The 27,176-nt window shown below is 39.7% G+C and overlaps 1 protein-coding gene across 3 annotated transcripts in view; it reads left to right on the top strand.

Moving 5' to 3' along the window:
• Window positions 1–27,176, top strand: part of ATP8A2 (ATPase phospholipid transporting 8A2) — a 643,075-nt gene that overhangs the window by 176,014 nt on the left and 439,885 nt on the right. For all 3 annotated transcript variants that reach the window (XM_032260055.1, XM_032260056.1, XM_032260057.1), the window contains exons 17-24: window positions 1,930–2,035; window positions 2,762–2,844; window positions 5,908–5,957; window positions 8,135–8,204; window positions 9,874–9,958; window positions 10,905–11,044; window positions 12,925–13,063; window positions 21,364–21,428. In XM_032260055.1, coding sequence (XP_032115946.1) covers window positions 1,930–2,035; window positions 2,762–2,844; window positions 5,908–5,957; window positions 8,135–8,204; window positions 9,874–9,958; window positions 10,905–11,044; window positions 12,925–13,063; window positions 21,364–21,428 — 738 coding nt within the window. The remainder of the gene's footprint in view (window positions 1–1,929; window positions 2,036–2,761; window positions 2,845–5,907; window positions 5,958–8,134; window positions 8,205–9,873; window positions 9,959–10,904; window positions 11,045–12,924; window positions 13,064–21,363; window positions 21,429–27,176) is intronic.

Raw genomic sequence — 27,176 nt, 5'->3', positions numbered from 1 at the left:
AGCGAAACTCCGTCTCAAAAAAAAAAAAAAAACTTTTAACTTCTAAGAAGATACACACACACACACACACACACACACAGGAATACAAGCATCCATAGGCTTCTGATTAATTTTGTCTCTTCTCCAATTATAGAATGCAAAAGGAAGAAAACCAATGATAGGTTAATTTTATTTTAGGATTAAAAAAATCTTTATGAATTTTGTCTGGCTTACCATTCCAGGTAGAAAGCTCAATTTGTGTGTGCAATTCTTTCTAACTCTTAGAAAATATTTCACTATTAGGTTTATTTATTTGTAAAATCTTAGACCCTTTTTATGTTGTTTCATTATGGGACAAGGTTATGTTCAGGATTGGATAGTTCTCAGGTACAGGAGAAGGCAATCTTGAATTGAAGCTAAATTCTTACGTAAAGTGCTTTTGGGGAAAATTTCTTACCATTTTTGCAATGTAGGCCTTGGGGAATGTGTAAACTCCTTAAGCTCACAACTTCACTGAACTATAGTTTAATGTGCATTCTTTTCATGATAAGAAGTAGCCATGTGAATAGTTGTGATTTGCTTCCATAAAATTTCTCTAAAGTCACATTCACAAGACAGAAGAAACTAAAAATATTCTTATGGAATCATCATCCATTTATGACTAAAAAAACAAGAACTCCATAAAAAGAGGAAGCACATTGCTGCTTCCTTCACATGAAGATATAAATCTATCTCAATTTTATAGCCAGTTGCCTATTTAAAAGGGATACATTAGAGACATTGACATTAAAATAATAAAATAAGGAAGCTTGGTTATCACTCCTGCATTGAACATAATTCTGGAAGTGTTAGCTCATGCAGACAGGTGAAAACTGAAAGTTTATATATTGGGAGGAAAAGGGAAAACTTCTCATTTGTGGATGATATAATTGTCTGCCTTGAAAACCTAGGATAGTCAACTGGAATTTAGAGACAAGTAGAAGCTCAATAACAATTTGGATATTAACTTACAAAAATCAATGTTTTAACAAGAAACTACTGTAAAATGTAATGGAAGTAAGATTCCATTCATAATATAAAAGGCAATAGATAAAATGCCCCACAAACTACTTCATGTACAGTGGACACTGGAATAGTTTTTCGAGCAAATAAAATAATTAATAGACATATTCCAGGTTGTATATTTAGAATATTTAGAAGCTTTTAATACATAGGAAGACACATTGTTTTCTTAGATGGAAGACAACATTATTTTCCCACTAGTTATATATGTGCTCTAATCCCAATTAAAATTATACTTTTTTTTTCCCAAAGAGAATAAAAGAATTTTATTAAATACATATCCAGGGCAATTCTGGTTTTTGTTGCTGTTTAATAGTAATGGATGAGAGATGGCCTGCTTTATGGATGTTGAGAGATTACAAACTTAAGGAGTAGGCACTGTATGGAACAGATGTGGGAGAGGATGGGAGCATCTTTTGTTTGTGAGGCCTGGGGTACAGCAGTGAGGGGAGTGGAACACATGCTTCTAGGGGATCTTACAGGAGTGAGGCAGCAGCACATGGGTGAAGCAGAATCACAGGGGAGGTGGGAGCACGTGGGGAGGCGGGAGCACGTGGGGAGGCAGAAGCATGTGGGCGAGGCTGAGGCTCAGGGGACGGCAGGGTGTGAGGAGGTACAGGCTCTTTCCTCTTTGCTCTCCCCATCTCTTGAGCTAACGTGCAGGAGCTGCATTCCAAGAGAAGCCCAGGGAGGAGAGCATGGGAGAATCAGCTTGGGGACCCCAGACCAGGGTGCCAGGAGGGGGATCTGAAGTCCATATTAACTACCTCTATTCTATCCAGCAGGGGGCAGTAGGATGACTGAATGTTAGGTGGGGATCTGTTTGTGTGAGCCCTGGTGCCTGTTGAAGGTGGTGTCACTGACAGTAATCCCGCCTCACGTTTGCAGCCCACAGCCCCTTGCATTCAGGAGTTCCTCACCCTTCTGGCCGTGTGCCACACAGTTGTTCCTGAGAAGGATGGAGATAACATCATCTACCAGGCCTCCTCCCCAGGTGAGGGCTCTGGCCAGATGCGCCCTGCTGGCCCCTTTTCAGGAGACCTGGGTGTTGCAGTTATTCTTGGAGATGCTGCGGTGTAGCCTGACCCACAGATCCGGCTGTCTGCTGCCGGCCTCACACTGTGGCCAGGCTCTGGCTATAGGTGTTAAAGCTGTAGAGAGCCCAGGATGGGCACTCCTGACTCTCATCACCCTTTAACAGCAAAGGGAGGACCCTAGTCAGGTTGCATTTCCCAGCAGAGGTGATTGGGCTTGACAAAACTCAGATGAAAGAACGGAGTTTGTTTCTTCCTCATCTCCCACATCGCTTAGATTTTCCAGCTGCTGGGGAAGCCGCGTGGGGGTACTCTTTACTCACTTCCTGGGGCTTGGGAATCCCACAGTACAATTAAAACACTGCCTTGCTCAGAGGAGATATTTGGTGGGAGTCGTGGGACTATTACTTAGGTTAATTGGAGAGAACTTGATCCCAAGCGAGAATAGCAGGGATATAAATCATTCTTGCCCTGGTGAATTAGCATGGATCTAAGCCCCCTCTAACAGAAGTGCTCATTTCAGAACCCTGGTGGTAGGAAGAGCTTCTCCACCCTGAGTCCTTACTACTGTGCAGATAACACCAGGCCTCCAGTAGAGTGGGTTTTGTTAATTTGAGAAGTGACACTAAACAGAATTCCGTCATTACCAGTGACATGTCAGTGTTTCACCTACTCCTAATTCACAGATGAAGCTGCTTTGGTGAAAGGAGCTAAAAAGCTGGGGTTTGTCTTCACCGCCAGAACACCATTCTCAGTCATCATAGAAGCGGTGAGTAACGCACGTGTTCACATGTCAGATCACCTACCTTTGTGAAGCTTATGCATGTGAAATGGCATGCCTGTTGTAAATATAATAGCTAAATGTCTCTTTTGGTGAAAAATTAGACCTGTGAAAAACTGGAGTTAACATGATTATATTAGCTTGTTGGAGGTGTTTTGCATTGCAGTACTTTTTCTCCCTTAAAGATGCTTTTCCATGTATCTTTCATACCCTGATGTGAAATCCTTTGTAGCAAAGAACTTCACAAATCTACTCTTTGTTCTATAATAATTGGGAAAATAACTTACCGCTTGTCTTTAGGGCAGGTTCTGCATCTCTTCGTAGCCTCAGAGCCTGAGTTCTTAATCAGTGGGGCTTCACAGTCCACTGGGCTTCAGTCTCTTCAGCTGGGAGAGGAGTCAGAGCTTAAGATTTTTGTTGGTGTTGTTTATATGGAGTCTCACTCTGTTGCCCAGGCTGGAGTGCAATGGTGCAATCTCGGCTCACTGCAACCTCTGCCTCCCAAGTTCAGGCTGTTCCCCTGCCTCAGCCTCTCAGGTAGCTGGGATTACAGGTGCCCACCACCAAACTTGACTAATTTTGCTATTTTTGATAGAAACTAGGTTTTACCATGTTGGCCAGGCTGGTCTTGAACTCCTGACCCCAAGTGTTCCACCCACCTTGGCCTCCCAAAGTGCTGGGATTATAGGCCTGATCCGCCGTGCCTGGCTTTGATCTCTTTTATCTATATGAGGGATCCCCCACTGCAACTGAAGTCAAGGGGTTTATACATTTTCTGATTTTCTTCTGACTTTCCTTACCTACAGGCCAAAGGGAGAAATTTAGTGATAGGAAAATAACTGTATCAAGAAGAAGATCAAATATGGACCCTTCAAATGGGCAACAGGGGAAAATGACGGTTAGGACTGGTGAGGCAGTGGTGTTTTTCATGATGACCAGTTAGAAGGGCTGTTTTATTATTGTCTGGATTGATGATGAGGGTCTGAGGCTAGTCCCTGCCATACCTTGCCTTTCCCTATTCCTCTATTTGGGAAAGACTCAGGGATTATAGTTTTTGGGTTTGTGGATGCATCCTCAAATCCGTAGACCTTTAATGCATTTTAAATTCGCTTCCAAATGGTGTAATAACTGCCTTGGTAGTACTGTAGTAAGTTTCTTCTTTTGGTTATATGTAAAACCTATAAAATATCATATCTTGTACAAAGTGCCCATTTATTGGCATCTTCAGTTTCTTGCGGAGTGCAGACATGAGATCATGTTTACTTTTACCGGGCTTATTTTAGTCAACAGAGGGAATTTAGCTTAGGGAAATGTACCATCATTAAAAGTGGAATGAAGTGCTGATTGACTATGGAATTCCCTTACAGAAGTGTTTTAAAAATGAGGCCTTTCCCCTCTTTCAGTTTGAGGAGACTTTTAATCTTAACTGTAGGATTTTCAGTTGCGTGGGTGCTGCTGCATGTCTCTGTATTGCAAAAATGGAGGTTGGGGGTGGGGGACTTACATCATAGGTGGGAGAAAGAGGAGAACAGGAGCTTCTATTTCACTCACAACGCCAGATAAATAAGGAATCTAGAGAGCTTATTGGTGTTGTCTTCCTGGTATTACATGCTGGATTGACACCTCTTTGTTACCTCATTAAAGTTTTAAGGTCATATTTCTGGGGGTCACAAAAGACTACCTGATTAGTTAGGACTTGTACATAACAATAATGAAAAGAATCCTATTCAACCATTCATCAAACCACCAATTCTCAAATTAAGAAAGAAAAAACCTACTGCATTATTATTACCAAGTCAGGAAAAAAATTCTCAAATTCCCACGTATTTACATGAAGTGTCCTCACCAATAGTCATAGCAGCCACATCCGTGGGCTGTATGTGGTGTGGTTGATACAATGGTGGTGCAGAAGGGAGGTGGCTCCTGGGAGTGGCAGCCCTGGTGCTGGGCGGTGTTAGTAGCACTGGGTGCCTTTTGAACAGGGATATGATAGAAAGTCGGTACAGGCTGAGGAGAAAGGAAACACGGGACTCATGGATCCAGAGAGGCGAACAAAGATTGATGAAGACTGGCGGAAGTGGATCATTAGCTGTTTTATAGGACGCAAAGAGAAGGAGTGGGGAGTTGTGGGTGTGAAGATGATGGTTCTGTCGTTTATTTGGTAATTTGAATGTATTACTTCATTGATTACTTCTCTCAGCCCTGAGAGATGAGTGCTTTTGCTATGCATAAGAAAGTCACAGACTTAAAGACAGAAACTGGATTCAAACTCACATGTATTCAATGCCAAAGGCCACGTTCTTTCCACTGTGAAGTGTTGGGGAAATGGAAAGATTAGATTGAAAATTTCAAAATATCATACACACCATCTGGAATTTTTAGATGGGAAAAAACTGTGACTTATGACATTCTAATGTAAAAGAATGCAAAGAAAAAGAGCATTTGATTGATTGCTCTGAGACCAGGTACAGATTCACCATCTCTTACCTGCAAATTCAAACTCAAATGCCTTTGAATTCCAAAAGATTTTTCCCAAGTTTGGTGAATAGCTATTTGGCAGCAAAAACTAATCAGAACCAATGTGAGACCGTTTATGATCTTTATGAATCCCACTTCTTGTGATACGCATACATTTTGCTGTAGAAAGTGGATGTGTTGTGTAATAGTGTGTTACCCTGCTGGGGACATTATGGTAGATAGTCTAGAATATGCGTATATATTTATAAAATTTGTAAAATCCTGAATTCAGAAGCATAACTGGGCCCAAGGTTTTTGACAAACCTGTACAACTGGTGTCCTTTATCTCCATCTCTTGGAAGTGGCTACACCAGTCAACTGTTAGGACAGCCATTAGCACCAAAGAAACGTGAGAAACTTCTACCAGAAGAGGGAGCTCTTACTCCACCAGACTTGTGAGAAAACAGCACATGTTGCAAGGTGTTGGAAGGTGGGAAGAGAGAGCTGGCATAGGTCTGTTTATGCTTGGGAGACAATTCCTCTGAGATTTTAATGCTTTGCACCTCAGGTAAGAGCCTATTTTTCTTCCTTTAGATGGGACAGGAACAAACATTCGGAATCCTAAATGTCCTGGAATTTTCTAGGTATGTTTCTCTTCGTACATTTGAAATAAAATACTTATATTTATTTACCAACTTCATCAGAGTGTTTACATGACTGTATGCTATGATTCAATATAGTTCTTAAGCATTAAATATAATAAATGTATCTCCATAAACTCTCTTCTCCTTGGAATTTGTGACTGTCATTAAAGAAAGTGAAGTAGATTATTTTTCTTTGTTTTATTCAAGAGAAATGCTCTAGTTCTACTTCCTTCTTTTTCTTTACATTTCCAGAGCCTGATGTTCTTGCATCAGCAGCTGCAGACATGTCTGAATAGCTTGGAGCATGTGATGAGGGCATTATTTTCATTGGCATTTCCCAAGTCCCATGAGGTCATTCCTCTTGCTCCATTGGAGCACTCCTCTGGAGATCTGGGAAACTGACAAATGATGACAGATGAGATCAGTCCATTCCATTAGAGGCTGGGTCCACGTAGGGCAGTTTTCCTGGACTTCCCCAGTATAATTTTAAAAAGTAAGACCTAGGAATATTTGTTGGACATCTTGTACACATAGGGCATTCATAATTTGTTATAAGGAAACATATCTCAAATTTTGTTTCTTTGCCCCTTTTTAACGTGGAATTGTCAGTGCTAAAGCAAAGTTCTGTTGCTATCTCAAAAGCATCTTTACCTGTTATTAAAATTAGGTGGATTTTTAAATAACCTTTGTTAAATGATTCACAAATTGTTTGCTCTGTCTGCTTTGTAAGCTATTTTTAATAAAGATTAGTTTTTTAAAAATCTTTGTGTAGGAAATACTTTCCAGCCCTAGTATTTAGTTTTAGGATCACAGGCTTAGACTTGGAACAACGGGGAGGGGAGGAGGGGATGGCTGATGACGGAGGTGGCTCATGTAGGAAGTGGTCACAGTGTCCCTGCAGTGGAGGTGAGTGATGTGCTAGGCATCTCTCCAGACCGTTTTGTGCCCCATCTTTTGTTGGAAACTGCAGTGCCCTGTGACTGCATTAACTGGGACCAGAGTTATTAGACAGACAAGGAAGAGGAGTAAAGGGAGTTAGATAAAAACAAGTGAATATGGTTAGAGACATAAGGATTATTAAAATGTATATATATATGTATATATATATATGGGAGAATAAGAAAGAACAGAAAGATTATTTGTGGTTATAGTGATGATTCTGTCTCTTTTTCATGGATTCATCTTTTTCCCCAATGCCACTTAATCTTGATAATGCTCCCTTGAAGCAGTTGCTTTACACATTGAAAAACTGAAACATGGGTTTCAAGAACTGTGAGGCGTGCCCACAGTTGAGATAGTTGAGAGAAAATGCAAATCCAGGTCAGCTAGAGCGCTCTGGGTTAGGATGTGGGAATTTATCCAGAGCTGAAGAGAGACTCTCCCCAACTCTTAGGGACTTACAGTCCATTGGAAATCGCTGCACTGAAAGGCCACAGACATGGGTGATCTAGGGCCTTCTGTAGTTAGAGTGTGCTTCAGGGGGATAAAAAAATGTAGGCAAAGGAGGATCAGAATGTGCAAAAGAGGAGAATGGTGAGTCCCATGTATGCTGGAAGCCTGATGGTGATGCATGGGAGGTTTGGTGGGAGATGAGGTGAGGCCACGCCGGTAGATGGAGAACAGGAAGAAGAATTCATAGGCAGTGGAGACTCACTGAGGGCTCGGTGGGTGAGGAGGAAAGACGTGTGAGGAAGTTGTGGTAGGGGGAGAGAGAATTCCTTGGTGCTGAATTGGGAGTGTTCTGTGGATTTGTGATTTCTTTCTACTCCGGTTAAAAGATGACACAGGGAGGAGCTTTCGAGTTAAGTGAGTCTATACCGAGTCTCCCACTTTGCTACCTGCTGGGCAGGTTTACTTGATAGCTTAGACTGTAGAGTCAGCAGTCAATCAGATGTGCACTGTCGGTGCTGGAATTCTCCTGTTCTGTTTTTCCTCCTGTAAATAGCGGTGCTAGTTCTTTTTCATGGCAGGGAAAGAAACAGGGTAATGTTCAGATGATGTAAATAAAAAGAGTAGGAGATACAGTCAGGTCCTACTTTGGGGAAAAGGGTAGGGAAAGATAGAGCTTGGCCATTTTTAGGAGCCCCAGATCACCTTTTGTTTTGATTGGTGTTCAGCCGTAGGACATGCATCCTGAAAACAGGCCAGTGCTAACTTTTTTTTTCTCACTCTCTCAGTGACAGAAAAAGAATGTCTGTCATTGTTCGAACTCCTTCAGGACAACTTCGACTCTACTGCAAAGGCGCTGTAAGTATCGGAGAAGCGCTGTGCATATAGCAGAGTTCTTGGCAGCCTTTCTCATCTGCGACTTTTCCTAGCTGCTTTCCTCATCATTCCCTTATTATTTGCCCAGAAGATGAAAGGCTCTTTCAGGTAGGCTGCGAAGTTGACTTAATAGTAAAAGCCCACTGACGATAATGGTGGTTCAGGGCAGTGTGACAAAGATGGCTGGTATAAAGCTTACTTTTAGCCAATAGATGGTTTCAGAAATAGTGACTCCAAGTGTCATGCAAAATCCTTGTAATATGAATTCTTATTCGAGTTTTACCAGCATTGTGTGTTGACTTTGAGAAGATAAAGTAATTTGTGTTGACCTATGATCATCTGAAGTACTCTGATATATAGTGGTTCTCCAGCACCTCTTCTTCTCAACTGTGTGGGTTTTTTCCTGCATCACAGAGAGCTGTGTTGTAGGTACAAATGCAGTGTCCATGTGTAGCTGCATTATCATTGCCCCTTTTAGTCAGTTTCCTAGGTCAGGCTTTTTGTCCTGTCTACTTCTGGTAACCAAATCTAAATGGTTTATCACAAAGGAAAAGTGTTATTGCTTATGAATCTTACTTATAAAACTATATCCTGTTAAATTGTAGTCTTATGTATTGAGGAAAAGAATTATTAAGCTTATTTTATTTGACTCTGTCAAGAATACAGAGCTCTCCTAGGATGAGTTATTGGTTGACAGTATTTCTATCTTTACTAGTTGTATCAAGAAGGATGGTTTTGAGTACATGATGACTAGAGCTTTAAAAATGAAGGAATGCATGGGAATTCTAAAGGCATTATAATTGGACTTACTAAAGAATTCCATGTTTATAGTAAAATGACTTGAATTAAGCTCATCTAGGTTTTGTTCTCATGTGGTGTATTTTTAAAACTTTTTGTTTATTCATTTACCATTGTATTCCAAGTAACACATCCAGCACAAAACTGTCAGTGTGAGGTGGTAGAGAGAGGGGAGCTGTCTGTATAGAAGAGGTGCATATGAAAAGGCTGCAAAGGTGTATTTTGTTTTTATAGGATTTAATTCTCTCCAAAAGCCAAACTCAGATTAAGAAAATTTTTGTAGTAGCCTAAAACTATGCAATTTGTAACATATTTGACGGATTATCTGTGGAATCTGGTCCCCCAACCATGCTTGTCAGTCATGGAAACAGTCATAGGCAGATGAGCTGTGCACCTGTGTGTTTCTTGGCAGAACTGGGTTTAGTGCCCAGTGGGCTGTGCCCTCTGTGCTAAGGTGCTCCTCCCATGTTGGGAAGCAAGATTGTACCTGAATAACTTAAGATGTGCATTTTACTCTTTCCCCTTTTGCACAAAGGCTTGATAAACTTTGGTGGAGTTTTGCAAATTTTGGTGACTATAGGCACCCATGTGTCCCAGTGATTCTTCTGTACTTCTGGTTCTCCAGGATATTTTTGTTTGGCTTTTAAGACATAGATTTTGGTTTTCTTGGACACATTCATACCCAATTTGTTTTCCAAAGCTCATGCCTGAGCCCAGCCAAATGCTAAGTTCCTGCTTCCCCACTCAGGTATTCTCATGAGTGTTGGATAAACAGAAACAAAGCCATGTTTAGCATGCTGGCTGGAAGGTTTACTGAAGGGTTTGCCAGTCATAACATTTCCCTTTTTTATAGGATAATGTAATTTTTGAGAGACTTTCAAAAGACTCAAAATACATGGAGGAAACATTATGCCATCTGGAATACTTTGCCACGGAAGGTAAGTGGAATTTGGAAATGCTGTTTTTGACCATTAGAGCTGTACTTTCAGGCATGTTGTCTTGCTTACTTTAAGGCATGTTGTCATACTTTCAGAATGTTGTCAAGCATTCTTCTACTGCCTGCTGTGTCCCCTCCTGTGCCCATGGCAGAGACGAGATGCGTAGCCAAATCCAAACTCAGTTACCTGTAGATGCCTCTGTCACTCATCAGCAGTGGTGCAGAGGGAGAGGCAGGCCAATGCATAACGTGTAGAATCACCTTTAGTTACTAGTCCTTGTCTCAGAAAACTCATGTGGTTATTTTCCTGGCCCTCTCTTGGTGTCCTTATGTCACTGGCTTATCCATGACTTAAGGAAATGATAATTCATGGAATCCATAGTGAGCAGGAAAGGAGTTCCCTGGAAGGCTGTAAACAACACTGATGTCACGTGTTCCTGCTAGCAAGTGCCATGATAGCTGGAGCTCAAGTGCTGACTGCTGCTTTCTGGCCTTGGTGTGTTCCCCTGGCTCTGCGTGCATGCATATGTGAGCACATGCACATGCATGTGCATGGGTGTGGCTGCCTGGAAACCTGGATCTTTCATGGGTTAGCACATGGGGCCATTTCTGGCTGTCTTGAAACACACTTCCCACCTTCTCTGCCTGCTGAAACCTGCGTACTACACACAGATCATGCCCAGCTCCTGAACCTCTCTGCCACGGAGAATTCACTCTTCTGACTTCTCATGCACACTCTCAAACTTACAGAAGAGGTAGTTTATATTAGAATACAGGAGAGTTGTTTTTAAATTTCCCTTGGTAGATGTGGGAGTGTTGAATTAGAGGGAACTAAAGCAGAGCGTCTCTTCAATTTTTTTAGCCTGCTGATGGAAAAGGGAGCACAGGCTGTCCCCTGGGAGGTCACATGTTCTGCCTGCCTCCATTCACCAGTGGCTGTCTTGCAGGCTTGCGGACTCTCTGTGTGGCTTATGCTGACCTCTCTGAGAATGAGTATGAGGAGTGGCTGAAAGTGTATCAGGAAGCCAGCACCATATTGAAGGACAGAGCTCAACGGTTGGAAGAGTGTTACGAGATCATTGAGAAGGTAACCACATGCAATACAGTCTTTACAGCTCCATGGAGGACTTAACCACCTATTTCACAAAGTCTTTGAACAGGAATCCTTTTACTATATAGGGATGGTCTCCTTTCTTGTGTCTTAATGAACCATTAGCTCTGAATCATTTTCTTTGCTTTAAGAAGCACTTAATTTTCATGGTTTTTCTGAAAGGTTAGCCACCCTTAGCTAAGCATTAATGATAGCTTAAGAAATATCAGGTCAAAAACAGCATTAGTGACTCTCTGGATTTGCTTACGATTAGGCTTAATGAGATTAGCTCACCCTGTTGAGTTACATGAGCAATCAGAATGCTGTGGAGGCTGGTTAGATGTTGTATGCGCTAAGCATTCTCACACTAACTTATTCTAATAGTACCTAAGCTTTGCCATTGCTACTCACATTGCCTACTTTGATTTTCTTGTTCTTTTCAGTTTATCCTAAGACATTAGCTCGCTTTCAGTTTATTGGTTCCTTCAAGTCTGGGAGCTGGGTTTCAGCTTTTTCTGTTTCATGTTGGCAGCCATAGAGTCATCCAATTTCCAGTTTCTATAACTTTTTTTTTTTAATATAGAGACCAGGTTTCTCTCTGTTACCCAGAACCCATGCTAGAATGTAGTGGTGCAGTCATAGCTCACTGCAGCCTCAAACTCCTGGGTTCAAGCTAACTTCCCACTTTAGCCTTCTGAGTAGCTGGGACTACAGGCTCATGCTACCATGTCTGGCTAAGTTTCATACTTTTTTTTAAATAGAGATGGGGTCTTGCTATGTTGCCCAGGCTGGTCTCAAACGCCTGAGCTCAAGCAGTCCCCATCCCTTGGCCTCCCAAATCCCAAAGGGCTGGAATTACAGGTGTGAGCCACCATGTCTGGCCTGGTCTCCATAACTTTGAAACCATCACCTATTTACTTTTTTCATTCCTTTGTTGGTTTCAAAAGATTCTCCTCTGCTTTTTTATACTCAGTTTTTTGTTTAAGTTTTATATTCAGTTATTTATATTGAGTCATTTTAATGTACTGAATTAAAATAAACTGAACAAAACTGAATTCAGGTGTTTCTTTGCCCTGTTTTACTGGAAATAGCCACAATTATTTTTAGAATTAGAAAAAGGTGATGCAATATGTGACATGGTGCCATGCCTATGGTGGATGCTCAAGAGATAGTTGGATCCTCCCACAGTCTGTGACCAAGCAGAGATGCTATGTCCTGGAGAGGCTTGGGATGTGGTGGGTACATGGAGCAGGCTCTTTGTGCATTCTCTGGAATCTGCCAGACCAGCAGGTACAGCATGGGCAACTGGAGGGAACCACACATCCACATCCATCCTTAGCATGAGCTGATCTGCCCCTGGGCCTTGAAGAGGACCCAAAGGGGCAACATTTTATAGCTACCCTCAATCTTAAGATACTTGGATTTTTTTTTCTCTCACTGTTAAATCCTTGCAACCACAGGTCTCTTACTCGTGTTCTGCCAGGTAAGCATATCATCTAGAATGAGTTCTCCCCCTTCGTTAACTGTGATATAATGTGCTACTCATTAGTGGACTGAGAGGGAGGGCTCAGGTACTGTCAGCGTCCTCAGGATAACCTGCCCATCTGCTCTGCTGCCAGGCAGTTTTTATTCTAACAAGCCTCTGTGTCAAGAAATCAGTGATGAGTACTGGGCTGCCTGTGTGTGTAGAGTGAGTCCACCATTGCAAGGCATTTGGAAACGCCACCCATCTAGATGCCATCTGCAGACACAGGAATAAAATAGAGGAAATAGAACAACTGTCTCAGAACAGTTTGATTGCCTTTCTTTGTCAGAATTTGTTAGTGCTATTCTTAAGTCTGTGCCGGTCTTTAACTGAAGATATGTTTTCAATCTAGAATTTACTGCTACTTGGAGCCACAGCCATAGAAGATCGCCTTCAAGCAGGAGTTCCGGAAACCATCGCAACTCTGTTGAAGGCAGAGATAAAAATATGGGTGTTGACGGGAGACAAACAGGAAACTGCAATTAATATAGGTAATGATTTTTGAAAGTAATTTCCTGATGCTGGCTTTTGTATTTGTTTTTCAAGTATCTTGGAAATGTGTCTAAATGTTTCTCAAATTCATTGACAGGTGATATTTTATAGGACTTTTCATTCACAAGTCTAAGAAAAACTGATCTAAATTAAATAAAGATGCCCTTATGCCTGTTATGAACATTAAAACTATCTTAGTTCCTGGAAAAGAATTAAACACACTTACATAGGGTGTAGAATTCAGGATTTGACAACTTTGATTTTCTTGTTGCTTTCTCTACAAAATTTTAGTCTGAGACTAAGAGAGCTTGTTTTCACTAGCTTTAAGTATGCATTATTATATTATAACCATTTTAACGGTTTTACTCATTAATGGGCTTTTCTAAGAGCCTTGCGTCTTTCTCTTCCCAGTGTGGTTGACAATCTTCTTGCTTACGGAGCATTATAGAGATGAAAACTGAAGAAAAGAATTTAAGTCGGGATAACTCTGTCGTTCTTAAAGGAGCATATTTTAAGTTTGAAAAGGAGCTGAAGCTACTCACATTTTAAAAATCTAATCTTGATTATTTGAAGTATTTAAACATTACCTGGAACTTTGATCACTATTGTGGTGTAACAAGGCCCGGTGCATATGTGGTGAAATGAACACATAAGGACTGCATAACTTACAATATCTTGCGAGAAATAGACTCTATTTCTAGATCTGTTTCTATGTCTGTGCTCTGTGTTTTGGAAAGAAACCTACTAGAGCCTCTGTATTTAAGTGACTGTAGTCCTTATCAGAATAATCTTCTTGGAATACTTTCACCAAAATCCAGTGATGCCCCTTTCCTGAAAACCTTATCTTTGAATCAGTTTTGTGTCTCTTATAACCTCAGTTGTGAATAATACCCGCCTTCTTGGGTAAAGCTGATAAAAAAAATAGATAAAAGCCATGGAATCATTTCTTGTCAGGGATATAGCTGATTAAATGAAAGTTGGGCTCCCAAACAAACTGAAGTGAGGCCCATAAGAGAGTGATGTGGGACTCTAAACAGTCCCTGAAGTATCAGCCATGGACTTTGTCCCTGGATTTGTGCTGGCTGTCACAGATGCATGGTTTTGGGGAAGAGTATTTGCTTTTGATATACTATATTTCTATATAAGCCTGTAGATTGGCCCCTTACGTATTATTTTTTCATGTACGTTTAGCCTAAAACACCTGCTATGGGTCTGTGGCCCCTGTTGTTTACAGAGGGCGTGCTAAGTTGATTGCTACTCTGAAATATTTACCTAAAATTTTGGTGGTATGCCTTCCACCCTCTTAGAGCAATGTGAAAAAAGAGTGGGCAACCCCTCAAGTTAAAATCAAGCCGTAAAGTGGTAACTTTTCTTAGTTTTCCAGATCTTGAGTGTTCCTGCCGGACTAATAACCTATGCATGTCGCTGGCCCTAGACTAAATTACCTTCAGTGTGTTCTTAGCTGTGCCCTGGCTTGAAAAGGGCCACAGGCCCCTCTCACCACCTCTCCTCCATACCGCCCAGCCCCTGGGAAGACACACGGCCCTTTTTTTGCATGTTCATTTTGTTATACTTGAGCGTATCTAGCCAAGTTTGGGATAAACACAAGAGAAGGCAAAGCGCTGAAAATCAACCCAGAAAACACAAATAGATTGTTACTTGAAAAGGAAAGCTTTACTTCTGTGTGATGAGGCTGCTGTGAGTCTTGTGAGATACTTGATACCTGTCCAAACAATTTAAAAAAAATAACAATCGTATTGTCTTGTATGTTTTTCTCAGAGGGTATAGTAACGTGTAGTACCAGCCAGAACCACTCACCTCATTTTCTGTCACTTGATCTTTCTTAACAAATACTCCCCAAGACCACTGGAAGATGATGCTTTATAAGCTGATGACTTTTTGTCAAAGTCTTGTATTTGTCCTGGAGGCTTTCTCTATTCACGGTTTATCTAGTGGATCAGCCAGATTCAAACATATATTGGGTGTTACTAGGTAAGCTTCGAACAGCTAGAGAATTGATTTCTTGGAGAGAGCTACGTCTGAATTGTTTATGTACTTCGCCTTTGGAACTCAAGTTTGTAGCCCTGGGTGATGCAGAGAATTTAAATGTCATTTTATGATTTAAGATATCTGTTGAGCCTACAAATGATGCAGAAGGCTCAGGAAAGCATGTATGTCCAGACATTTTATTAGACTTATCAGCGTCAGACCACAGGTGGCGGCTGTCAGCAGTATGAGGTCGTGCTCCAGATACAGGCTGTGTTTTTAAGCCTGTTTTCTAGTCATATAGCCCTCATACCCCTGGTAGTATTAATTATTATTGACCTGTCTCTCATAATACTTCACATTTTCATGCAGCTTGTGTGGGTTTTAAAGTATCCAGAAGATATTTGGGAAGATCAAATATCTAGCAGTTCTCCTTCCAGATGAAAAAAGGGAAACAGAGCAGGTTAATGGAGTGTCTGGCAAGTGCCCAGCACCATACTAGGAGTGTTTTCTGAAACCTCTTTTTTTTTTTTTTTTTTTTTTTTTAAATCTTTACATATGAACAGTCCTTTTTCTTTTAACTATACTTTAAGTTCGGGGATACATGTGTAGAATGTGCAGATTTGTTACACAGGTATATACGTGCCATGGTGGTTTGCTGCACCCATCACCCCATCATCTACATTAGGTATTTCTCCTAATGCTATCCCTCCCCTAGCCCCCCACCCCCGAAAGGCCCTGGTGTGTGATGTTCCCCTCCCTGTGTCCATGTGTTCTCATTGTTCAACTCCCACTTATGAGTGAGAACATGTGGTGTTTGGTTTTCTGTTCTTGTGTTGGTTTGCAGAGAATGATGAGCTTCATCCATGTCCCTGCAAAGAACATGAATTCATCCTTTTTATGGCTGTATAGTATGCCATGGTGTATATATGCCACATTTTCTTTAGCCAGTGTATCATTGATGGGCATTTGGGTTGGTTCCAAGTTTTTGCTATTGTGAACAGTGCTGCAATAAACATACGTGTGTATGTGTCTTTATAATAGAATGAATTATAATCCTTTGGGTATATATCCAGTAATGGGATTGCTGGGTCAAATGGTATTTCTAGTTATAGATCCTTGAGGAATTGCCACACTGTCTTCCACAATGGCTGAACTAATTTACACTCCCACCAACTGTGTAAAAGTATTACTATTTCTCCACATCCTCTCAGCATCTGTCTCCTGACTTTTTAATGATTGCCATTCTAACTGGTGTGAGATAGTATCTTCTTGTGGTTTTTATTTGCATTTCTCTAATGATCAGTGATGTTGAGCTTTTTTTTTTTCATAAGTTTGTTGGCTGCATAAATGTCTCCTTTATGAAAAGTCTTATAGCTCGGGGAGGAAATTCTACATTTCCCAAGGCTATATGCAACTTAATGACCAAACTGGCACTAGGTCTCAGGGCTCTTGACTTCTGGTGTGGGGCTTATTTAGAGGGATTCATATAGCTTTTGCAAAGAATGTTTTCTTAAACCTGATTTAGAAGACCACAGAGAATGGTACTATAGTTCATCCATTCTAAGGTGCACATTGTTTTTACATTTTAATGTCTCCGAAATGGGGGTGTCTTACGGTTATTGACTCTTATGCTTTTAATTGGCATCATTATCTTAGTGGTATGTACCATAAGAGTTTGTCTTTAGATTTGGTGACATTAATTATGTTTGGTGTTTGGGGGTTTTGACTCTTTTTAGAGTTTGGTTTTTTAATATATATGTCTTATAGTTTCAGAATTTATTTTTAAACTTTAACTTTTTGTTCATACCTTGGAAAAAAATACATTTAGTCAAATCAAGTTCCAGGACATATGTGTCTCCTGTGAGCCAGTGAATTTCATGTTGATTGACAATCATCTTGCATATAGGTTTTAGTAGTTTCAAATTGGCATGTTGCCGGAATCCTGCAATGCTATGCTTGAATTTATGCTAACTAGCTCTGTTTTGAGGAGTTGGTGATTTTCTCTTTTAGCTTAAAAATTTGGCATCAGCTGGTCTAAAGTGAAATTTCAGATGTAGCCCTTGTGAATCTCGTAGTGGTCATTTCCTTATTACCACTGGATAAAACATCTATTAAATAGTTATGCAATAGATGTGGAGTTTTTAGAGTACATAATTTTGTTTTTTAAATGGATGTCGGATGAGTGAGAACAAAATCCTAGTGTGTATTCCATTTTAAAGTAATTAAGTTGGAATTAGCTTTCATCTTAAACCATTTCTGAATTAGAATTCCAAGTCTCCCCCACCCTCCCTGCATTTTCTTACACATCATTTGATACTTTTAAACCATTTCTTATGGTCTAAGAGGTTTATTTTTTTAAATTTTAATAAATTTTATTGTGTATATTTAAGGTAAACAACATAATGTTATGAGATACATATAGATTACCTCTGAAGTTGAATTTTAGGATATGTCACTTGCCCCTCCTATATAACTGCCTGTACATTTTCTTGTTCGTTGAAAGGAAGGCACATTGTTATTCTCAGCTGAACCCGGGCTTACTGCTGTTTTTCACAGAAGTTTCAGCTCTGTATTTCTTGATTACCTGCAGCTAACATTGCTGCCAGGTGCCCCACTATAAGCTTGGGGAACTTACATTTCACACTTGGGGGATGAGTTAATTATGAGACAAATCAGAGAATGAAATATATAAGGAAGTACCAATTGTGCAGTGTAGATGTTAATCATGACTGGCTTTTGTAATAGTTACTAGCAAATGTTATCTGTTATGTGACAGATACTGTGCTAAGTCCTTTACATATGTTTTATATTTAATTTCCTTGGAGAATTTAAAAGGCATTTTCCCCCTTTAAAGATAAAACTGAGGCACAGGGAGATGAAGTAACTTAGCCTAGATCACACAGATGTGAGAAAGCTGAAAATCTGAGCACTTAACCGCAACACACAGTATTCATTTCTCAGAAGGAACAATGTGAGTTGTTGTAAAGGACCAGAGAAGTCTTCCTGGGTGAGACAGGTTTAAAACTTGAGCCTTCAGAATTTGTTTAAAACAAAAATGACTGAGCATAGAAGGGTCAGGATGAGGTGAGGCTGAGGCAGCACGTTCTTCTGTGTGGTGAGGGTTCCCAAGAAGGGCCTGAAGGGTCTTGAGGGAGAGGCGTCCAGGTGTGTGGTCCATGGACAAAGGCCTCAGCTCTCCCTGGTTCTCTGGATAATGAAGGGCACTTGACGGGCTCTCTTTGATTCCACGTGGAATAGCCTAAAACACGCTCTTTTGTCATGCATTCTTGTTGTCTGCCAGTGTTTTTCATACATGCGAACACTGACTGACCAGATTCTCTGTAAAGCTATTGAGGACCAGTAATGTGCTTACTGCTGGTTGGTACCATGTTGAATCCAGTGATGGGTCGCTTGGTGGATGTGATCTCAGGATACATGGTTTGTAAAGATACATTGTTCCTGACTTCTTCAAAAGGGTCTTCAGAGAAGTGTGGATTTGGTATCAAAACCAGTGTTCTCCTTTTTTAAGGAGGAAACTGGTTGAGAGAGCTGAGAGATTTGGTTTGGTAATACTTTTTAGTATGAAGCATTATCTTATTGTGTTAAAATCAAGTCCTGCTGTAAGTACCATAGACTCTGTAATATTTTGGTTTCTTTGAATGTTGATTATACTCAGGTAGTAGAAAGACTAAATCCTTTTGGAGTATATTGTTAATTTTAGCTGTAGTAAAAAATGAAATCCCAGAGGTTCTCCTCTCAGTCATTTTATGGCCGTCTTGTTAGATTGCGAGATTAAAGAAGTAGACCTCAATTTACAAGTGTGGATTGACATTCTATACCTGGCTCTTCTCCAAGAGTTGATCTCATTTTATCCAAAAACATTAGAAATCAAGCACACCAAATGTGGATTGACACAGTTTAATTTGCTATATTAGTTAAGCCACAATTAGCAGGGTAAAACTTCCATGGTCTGTCTAGTGCGAGTGCGCCGAGTGATAATTCTCTAAGCAAAATCTCATTTCAGTATCCAAACTAAAAACAACAACAAAAAAACCCTTAACTTGTTTCTTCTCAGAAGCCTTTAGTTTGTACATTTAAATTCATGAATGTGTCAGTAGTGTTTTTTTTTAATTTCCCTCCCCGCTGCCATGGCTAGAAAAAAAAAAGACTTGAGTTTTTCCATAATATCTTTGTGTAGCTTCAGTTGTCAAATGGCATTTTGCTTGAATTAAAAAATATAAAATAAAGCAGCAAGTGAGGGCTTAAAAATTACAGCCAGCTTCTGCAGCTGTTGTTCAAATAAAAAACTACCAGTAAATCCTATTGCATTAGCTACACTGAATTTGTAACAGTCTACATTGCATGAAGTTGCTGGAAGTCTCTGGGGATGAAGAAAGAGTAAATCTTACATAGAGGGAAATGATTAAAGTTGCAATATCCCCTTTGCAAGCGAAAAGAAAATGTAGACCTCCCCTTTGGACCTAATCTAACAACTTGTAGGAAAGAAGAATGCATTTGTAAAATTTTAATGGGAAACAAAGAGTTTGATTATTCTAGTCCTACCAGGCAGAGTTTTTAATGGCATTTTGAAAGGGTCTCACTTTTATCCATCACTGTTGTTAAAATGAAGACTTGAACTAGTTTGTAGTGTGTAAATGTATAGAAAATTGCTTCTTGTTTCCCCTCTTTTTTTTTTTTTAAGCGATTTAACAGGTATTTGCCCATGTGGTATTGTGATTTAAAATTATTGTTTGTTTTAGTTTTAAAAACAATATGTGTTTAACAAGAGAAGTAATCTGATTCCCTTGAGATAACTATTGTTAACAGCCTTGACTGCGTCTTTTTTATATTGCTTTAAAAAATTAATGTTTGGATGAAAAGCCAAATCTTAAAGATGTGATCTCTGAGGTGCTTTACAAAATACTCTACATGACAGTCCTTAGGAAGGATGTACTTTCTGAAATAAACAAAAATTTTTTGTTTCCTTTAACCTCTTTTTTCCCCCAAAACCCACCACAAAATGGTTTTTCTTGGTCTTAATTTTTGTCTATCTTGAATTTCATTTTGTGCCTGTTATGAGGATTTTCTTAGGGATAAAAAGAGAACCTGCTGAGTAGGACTGAGCACATAAATGCAGCAGTTCTGATCCTTGTCCCTCAGTTAAATGCCGTCTTCTTTTCCAGCCACATGTAGCCTCTGTGGGAAGGATGTCTTCTTCTCTGTCCTGTGAGGAGGGTCCTGGCTCCCGCTGGCTATAGGAACAGTACTGGACAAGCCTTTCCTTGAGATTGTCACCTGCTTGTTTGAAGACTGATGACTGATTTCCCTTTTCTATAGTCATTAATCCATTATCTTAAGATGCTGTGACAAAACTGATTGTGAGGGCCGATTTTCTGTGGGGAAGGATTTTTTGTTTTGCTTTTTCTCAATGAGAAAGATTGAGTTCTGGGTTGGTGGAAAGCACAAGTCGTCGCTAACCCCCCAAGGCACTGAGAGGATGGCAGGGTTATCTGAGAGACAGACCAGTGCCCTGGCGGACACCTCTAGTCTTGGAGTTGCTAGATCCGTCTCCCCTCCACAGAGGGTGTGGATTGGAGGGGAGGCATCCCAAGAGGCGCTCAGCTTGGTCCATGAGTACTCACCCAGGGCAAAATTTGAGCAAGAAAGACCCCAGGGCTTCCTAGAAAGTATGTTCTCTGCTGGGAGGGAAAGCAAAAAAGAATGTCTTGCTTAACCTGTAGAGATAACTGTACTGGAAAATGAAAAGAAATTGTTGATAAAAACTAGGAGTACTTTTGTTCCAAATAAGCCTTTTTAAAAAATTTTTTTGAAATGTAGATTAATTTTCCACAGGAAAAGTGACTCCCTCAGTATATTCCTTTGAAACTTGTTGTGAGAAGCAGCTACTGTTGTAAAGGAAGGGAGGGAGCTGGCTATCCCAGTGGGCATGTGTGTGCTGATTTAGGGGCACCATTGGGTCCGCTGCCTTCCTAAAGTGTTCACTGTTACTTTAGACAATCCAAGGCTTATCTTAATGTTATACAAGGATAACAGAGATCAAGAAAAATCCACAGAAAATTGGAAAGTATTTATTTTAGCCTTTAGTTATAAAGACATTCCCAACTGGTTTTATCCAGTCTGTCTACAAGAGTCAAAATCAATTTAAGTTACTTTTCCTCCCCATCACTCTTACCCTATTCCTCTGTGTGAGCCAGTAGGCTTAAAGTGGCAGATATAATCAAGGAGATTGAATTTAAGGAGCTCACAGAAGGAAAGAGAAATTCACATGTTGTCTCTTCCTCCACTTCAGGGTATTCCTGCCGATTGGTATCGCAGAATATGGCCCTTATCTTATTGAAGGAGGACTCTTTGGATGTAAGTAGCTTTTCGAAGCTGTATTTTCTAGAACTGTATTAAACTCTTTGTTTCTACTATCATTGATAACTAGGGATCATGTTTTGCTAAAAAACAATTATGAAACAACTGTGTTTATTTTCTGTTCATATTAATATTTATGAAGGGATGTTAGAAAGCCTTATCTTTAAACATCAAAACAGTAAGCTTAGAATATTGCCCCATCATAATACTTTTATTCTTCTAGAATTGTACATTTAAAATGGGATAGTTTCAGTCTTGTTTAGCTTTAATCATTAAATGTGAAATATTAATGAAACCTGTTATGACCTACATTACATAGTGATGGTTAACTTCACTGTAAGTTACTATGGAGACATGCATGATTTTCTTTCTAGCACAAACGTTAGAATAAAGCTAATATTTAAGTGTTAAGTGTTGTTTAAATTTATATAGTAAGGCCAGATGCAGTGGCTCATGCCTATACTCCCAGCATTTTGGGAGGCAGAGGCAGAAGGATCGCTTGAGCCCAGGAGTTTGAGGCCAGCCTAAGCAACATAGTGAGACTCCATCTCTACAAAAAATGGAAAATGGGCCAGGCATGGTGGTGTATGCCTGTAGTCCCAGCTACTTGGGAGGCTGAGGCTGGAGAATTGATTGAGCTTGGGATGTGGATGCTGCACTGAGCTGTGATCATACTATTGCTTTCCAACCTCGGTGACAGAGTGAGACTCTGTCTTGAAATGATAAAAATTATAATTCATTTATATATTAATAGGATACATATACACTTAATTCTCTGATGTCTCAGTGCTGCCACATGAACCCACCCCATCATGGCATAAAAGCCACCGAAGGGACCAGCAGTGTGAGCTGATTTGAGGGTTACCAGTAACCTGTGAAGTGGTTTGATATGAAAATATAAGCTGAGCAATGAGATTCCATTTGTCAGAGCTTTTAACAAGGGTGTTGTTACTGGCAGGCACCCATAGCACCCTTCCATGCAGTATATTTAACATTTATATTTAGCCAATGCCAGGGGCAGTTGGCACAGCTAATTACACTTTTAAAGGGAGGCAATAAAGTAGAGAGGCTTCTATACTTAATTTCCCTCCCCTCTGCCATGCCTAGAACACAACCGCAGTGTCTATATTGAGGCTCCCTTTTTTCTGATGATTTTCTGATTCAAAGGTATCTACAACTTGAAAAAAGCCTCTTTTTTGCTGGCAGTAACTCAGAAGTGAGTCTCAGTTTTCCCCTTATATCAGATGTTCTCTGGAGTCTAAGAGATGGACTTTTAACTCTATGTACACATAAAACTTGCAGCACACATTGAGACTTCTGGTTTACCTAGACCAAAGAGTGGTTTGTGATGCCAAACTGAGAAGGTTTTATGGATGTGTACCTGACTTGCCTTGGTTTAACCTCCTAAGAATGATTCTTCCATAACTACTTTTGAACTTCATCTTTTAGTATAATTACTGTAATGTATTCAGTATCTACTGAGCAGAGGTGCACTTTGTATGTACGTTTTTGTTCATTATTCAAAAGGGCACTCCATATTTCTGACTAGTGTCTACCGAGGAAGTTCCCCTCCTTCATTGCCTTCCCCTCCCACTCATTCTTTATTTGGGTTAAAGCCATTCCTATTCTCATTAAAACTGCATTTGGTGGTGGTGAGGGGGATAAAAGCAGCATCCTAGGGCAATAAATTAGATAATACAGCAGAGCTCTGGTGGATCTCCCAAGTTGAGCTTTTAAGGTCTCAGGGCTCAGATGATGATGCAGACAAGAAAGGCACACAGAAAATGGCCCAACAATTAGAAGCATTTGGCCTGGCTTCTCTGTATTTCATCTCTCATATAAGTGTGAGGGGATAAGGGGCTTACCTCAAACATCCAGACCTGGCCCCAATCACTTTCAGCAGACCAGTAAGTATGGCCAGGTTCAGACTCCAAATATTGCAAACAATTAGGATATATCTCTGTGTTTTGAGTTTTTCATATGCTACAAAAATAACTTCTAAGCTCCATAATATAGATGAGATCAGTGGTCTTTGAAACAAAGGAGGTGATAGTGTACACCCCAGGGGAACACTAGATGATAAAATGCAGGGAAAAAGTTGTGATTTCCATTTTTTCAGTCAAAAAAAGTATTGCAAGATTAGCTTTATTGATAATACATAAGGATTGCCACTGGTACCTCCCATTTTTTTCCCTGGCACACTGACCATATATCAGTTTGAGAGGAATGGGTAGGAGGATAGAGGTGTGGCATTTCAAGTGAGAAAGGTTGTTACTGGGACTCTCACTTTTTTGTTTACTTTTAGCCAATTGTGAAATACTGTCATTCATGTGTACTGACTAAATGGACTTGTGTACTAGAGTTAGTTTTCATTAAAATGACTCTCACAGATGCTAACTTAACAGAATTCTAGTTTTTAAAAAAAGTGAATTGAGGATAACAATATTGTAGGCAGAAGCTGCAATGATTTGGCTTTGCTCAATGTGTGTGCCACTTCTAGCTCTTCTCAGCTACTTGATAGTTAAGGCAGTTATCTGATCTGACAGATTAAGCAAGTTTCAAAATTATTCACAAGATTATTGTCGTTAAGCATGAAAATGTATATGATATCTTGAAATACTAGCTGTGGTAATATGAAATTGTAGGAATTAATGAGATTTTAAAAAACTAAGAATCTTGAGTAAGAGAATAAAAATCTAGAACTTTACCAGCAGTTTATTTTTTTAAGAATGTTGTAATCTAATCATTTACTCTAAAATTTCACAAAGTCTACTGCAAAGTATCAATGATAAATGTCTTTGGTATTTGTTAGTAAAGGACAAAAAGTGCCGAGCCACTTGGAGAGCATTTGGCTTTCCTGCTGCAATAATATAGAGAACACAGTGTAGCAATAATTCAGTTGAATATGGGTGGAAGACCTATACGAAACCTTGCCAGGGTGTGTGTGTGTGTGTGTGTGTGTGTGTGTGTGTGTGTGTGTGTGTTTCTTTTAATTTTTTATGTGTATAGGTTATTGGAAAACAGGTGGTATTTGGTTGCATAAGTTCTTTAGTGGTGACTTGTGAGATTTTGGTGCACTCATCACCTGAGCAGTATACACTGCACACAGTTTGTAGTCTTTTATCCCTCACCTCCTTCCCACCCTTTCCCCAAGTCCCCAAAGTCCATTGTGTTATTCTTATGCCTTTGCATCCTCATAGTTTAGCTCCCACTTATGAGTGAGCACATACAATATTTGGTTTTCCATTCCTGAGTTACTTCACTTAGAATAATAGTCTCCAATCTCATCCAGGTCACTGTGGGAATGTAAACTATTACAACCACTATGGAAAAAGGTGTAGAGAGTCCTTGAAGAACTAAAAGTAGAACTGACATTTGATCCAGGAATCCCAGTGCTGGGTATCTACCCAGAGGAAAAGAAGTCATACAAAAAAGATACTTGCACACACGTTTATAGCAGCACAATCCACAGTTACAAAAACGTGGAACTAACCCAAATGTCCATCAAACAACAAGTAGGTAAAGAAACTGTGCTATATATATGTGATGGAATACTACTCTGCCATGAAAAGGAATTATTTACTGGCACTTGCCAAGGTTTCTAATAAACAAGTAATTGAACAAATTGTGAAATAGAAGACGTTTACTACATATTTGGATAAAAGTGTGGCTGTTTCTAACGTGTTTCAACTTCTGGAATAAGCAAAAGGTTATTGTTTTTGAGAAGCCACCAAAAGAAAGATATACTGGCAAAGATGTGTTTGCTCAGAGCAAAGCATTAATTCTTTAACACAAAAGTTTTATGAAATAAGTATGGACAATCACGGATGGAAAGGCTACTGAGGACTGAAAATGGAATCAGATAAAATTCATTAATGATGCCTGTGGCAGAAACTACATTTCCCAGCATCCCTGTGGATGGATGTGTCCATGGGATTAAATTCTCATTGGTGGAATGTGAGCAGAAGTGAGGTACTAGAAGGAAATCTCTTGCCCTGGTTCCTCAGCTCTTTCCATTTTGCTGGCTGGAAATGGTATAAGGCTGGAGCTACTTTGGGGACTGTTGATTGGGCACATCAGAGTTGCTCCCCTAGATTAGGCCCCTAGATGACTTTGGGAAACAGAATCTGCAGATTCCCTCTGGAATATTTTCCTGAGAAAAGGTTATATAGTTTGAACTGTTGCATAGGGGGTAGTCTCTTTGTTTATCCTTACCCTACTAATAGTACAGAACCTAATATTGAAAGTAGGGTCAATACAGGCTCTCCCGGCATCAGACAGTGCAGGGCTGTCCTCAGAGAGTGAGTAGGAGGGTCTGATGCTGCTGGCAAAGGAGAGCTAATGGGATTTGAAGGTCAAGTGATTTGGATTCATTCAGACCAATACATGTGTCCTCATTCAGGTTCTTAAGGTCCCACTCTTTCCCATCAGGGCCCTAACTTCCATGGAAGAGGCCTGATTAGTCTATGACTGCAACATTCATTGAATTCTACAACCCACAGAATTAGCTTTTCAGGCTGCATATGTCGGGCTGCTATGAGAGAAGTTCTCTTAGTCTGTCATAGAGACGCTCTTGTCTTCTGACTTTGTCTTGACCTCTGATTTTGTGATTCTCATTCTTTAAGCTTCCCAGTGCAGTGAGAAGTGGCTGACCTATCCTTAATCTTGTATTCTTTCTGCCCTAATGGTATATTTCAACAACTGCACGACCTGCCACAGACTTGGCTTTAATAGACCTTACAAATCAATCACAGGTAATGATTTTAAATCAACTCTATTGAGATATAGTTTACATACATACAATTAAATGTACCCATTTTAAGTGTACATGATGATGTGTTTCTACAAATGTATATATGCATGTAATTACCACTCAATTTAAAATAATGAGCATTTTCATGATCTCAGAAAGTTCCAGCCCTCCATATCCCCAGGCAACCACAGACCTTCTTTCTAACACAGTGGATTAATTGTGCTTGCTTAGAATTTCATATGAAGGCTCTCTTTTTTGTCTGGCTTCTTCCATTCAACGCAATTATTTTGATATTCATCCATATTGCTGTGTTTATCATCTGTTCATTCCTTTTTTTTTTCTGGGTATTTCATTTTATGGATATTCCACAATTTGTTTATTCATTCACCTGTTACAGGACATTTTAATTATTTTCAGTTTGAGGTTGTTATGAATAAAGCTGCTATGAGAGTTTTTTTGTATAAGTTTTGGTGGACATCTGTTTTTGTTTCTCCTGGGTAAATACCCAGGAGTAAAATTCTTAGGTTAGAGGGAAGACACATGTTTAGCTTTATAAGAAATTGCCACATAATTTCCATTTTACACTCCCACTAGTACTATTTGAGAGTTCTCATGTTTGCATATCTTCACCAGTATTTGGTATTGTCAGCATTTTAATTTTAGTCATTCTAGTGTGTATTATTGATAATATCTCATGAGACTTTAAGTTATATTTACCTGATGACTAATCATGCTGATTTTCTTGTGCTTATTGGTCATTTAAAAATCTTCATTTGTTGAAGTCTCTGTCAAACTTTTGCCCATTTTAAAAATTGGGTTTTATGCTATTAAAAATACTGAATTCTAAGAGTTTTAAAAAATATTATTTTGATGTAAACCCTGTTTCATAGATGTCTGTGGCAAATTTTTTTTTTAACCGGTCTTTGTCTTGACTATCCATTTTCTTACCGGTGTTAGGGAAAATAGACCCTAGGGTGACCTCCAATACTTCC

The sequence above is a fragment of the Sapajus apella genome, unplaced genomic scaffold, assembly GCF_009761245.1.
Source record: "Sapajus apella isolate SASKATOON/1434 unplaced genomic scaffold, GSC_monkey_1.0 scaffold114, whole genome shotgun sequence".
Taxonomy (NCBI): domain Eukaryota; kingdom Metazoa; phylum Chordata; class Mammalia; order Primates; family Cebidae; genus Sapajus; species Sapajus apella.
Note: the sequence above shows the minus strand (reverse complement) of the source record. Positions and strands in the feature narration are given on the sequence as shown.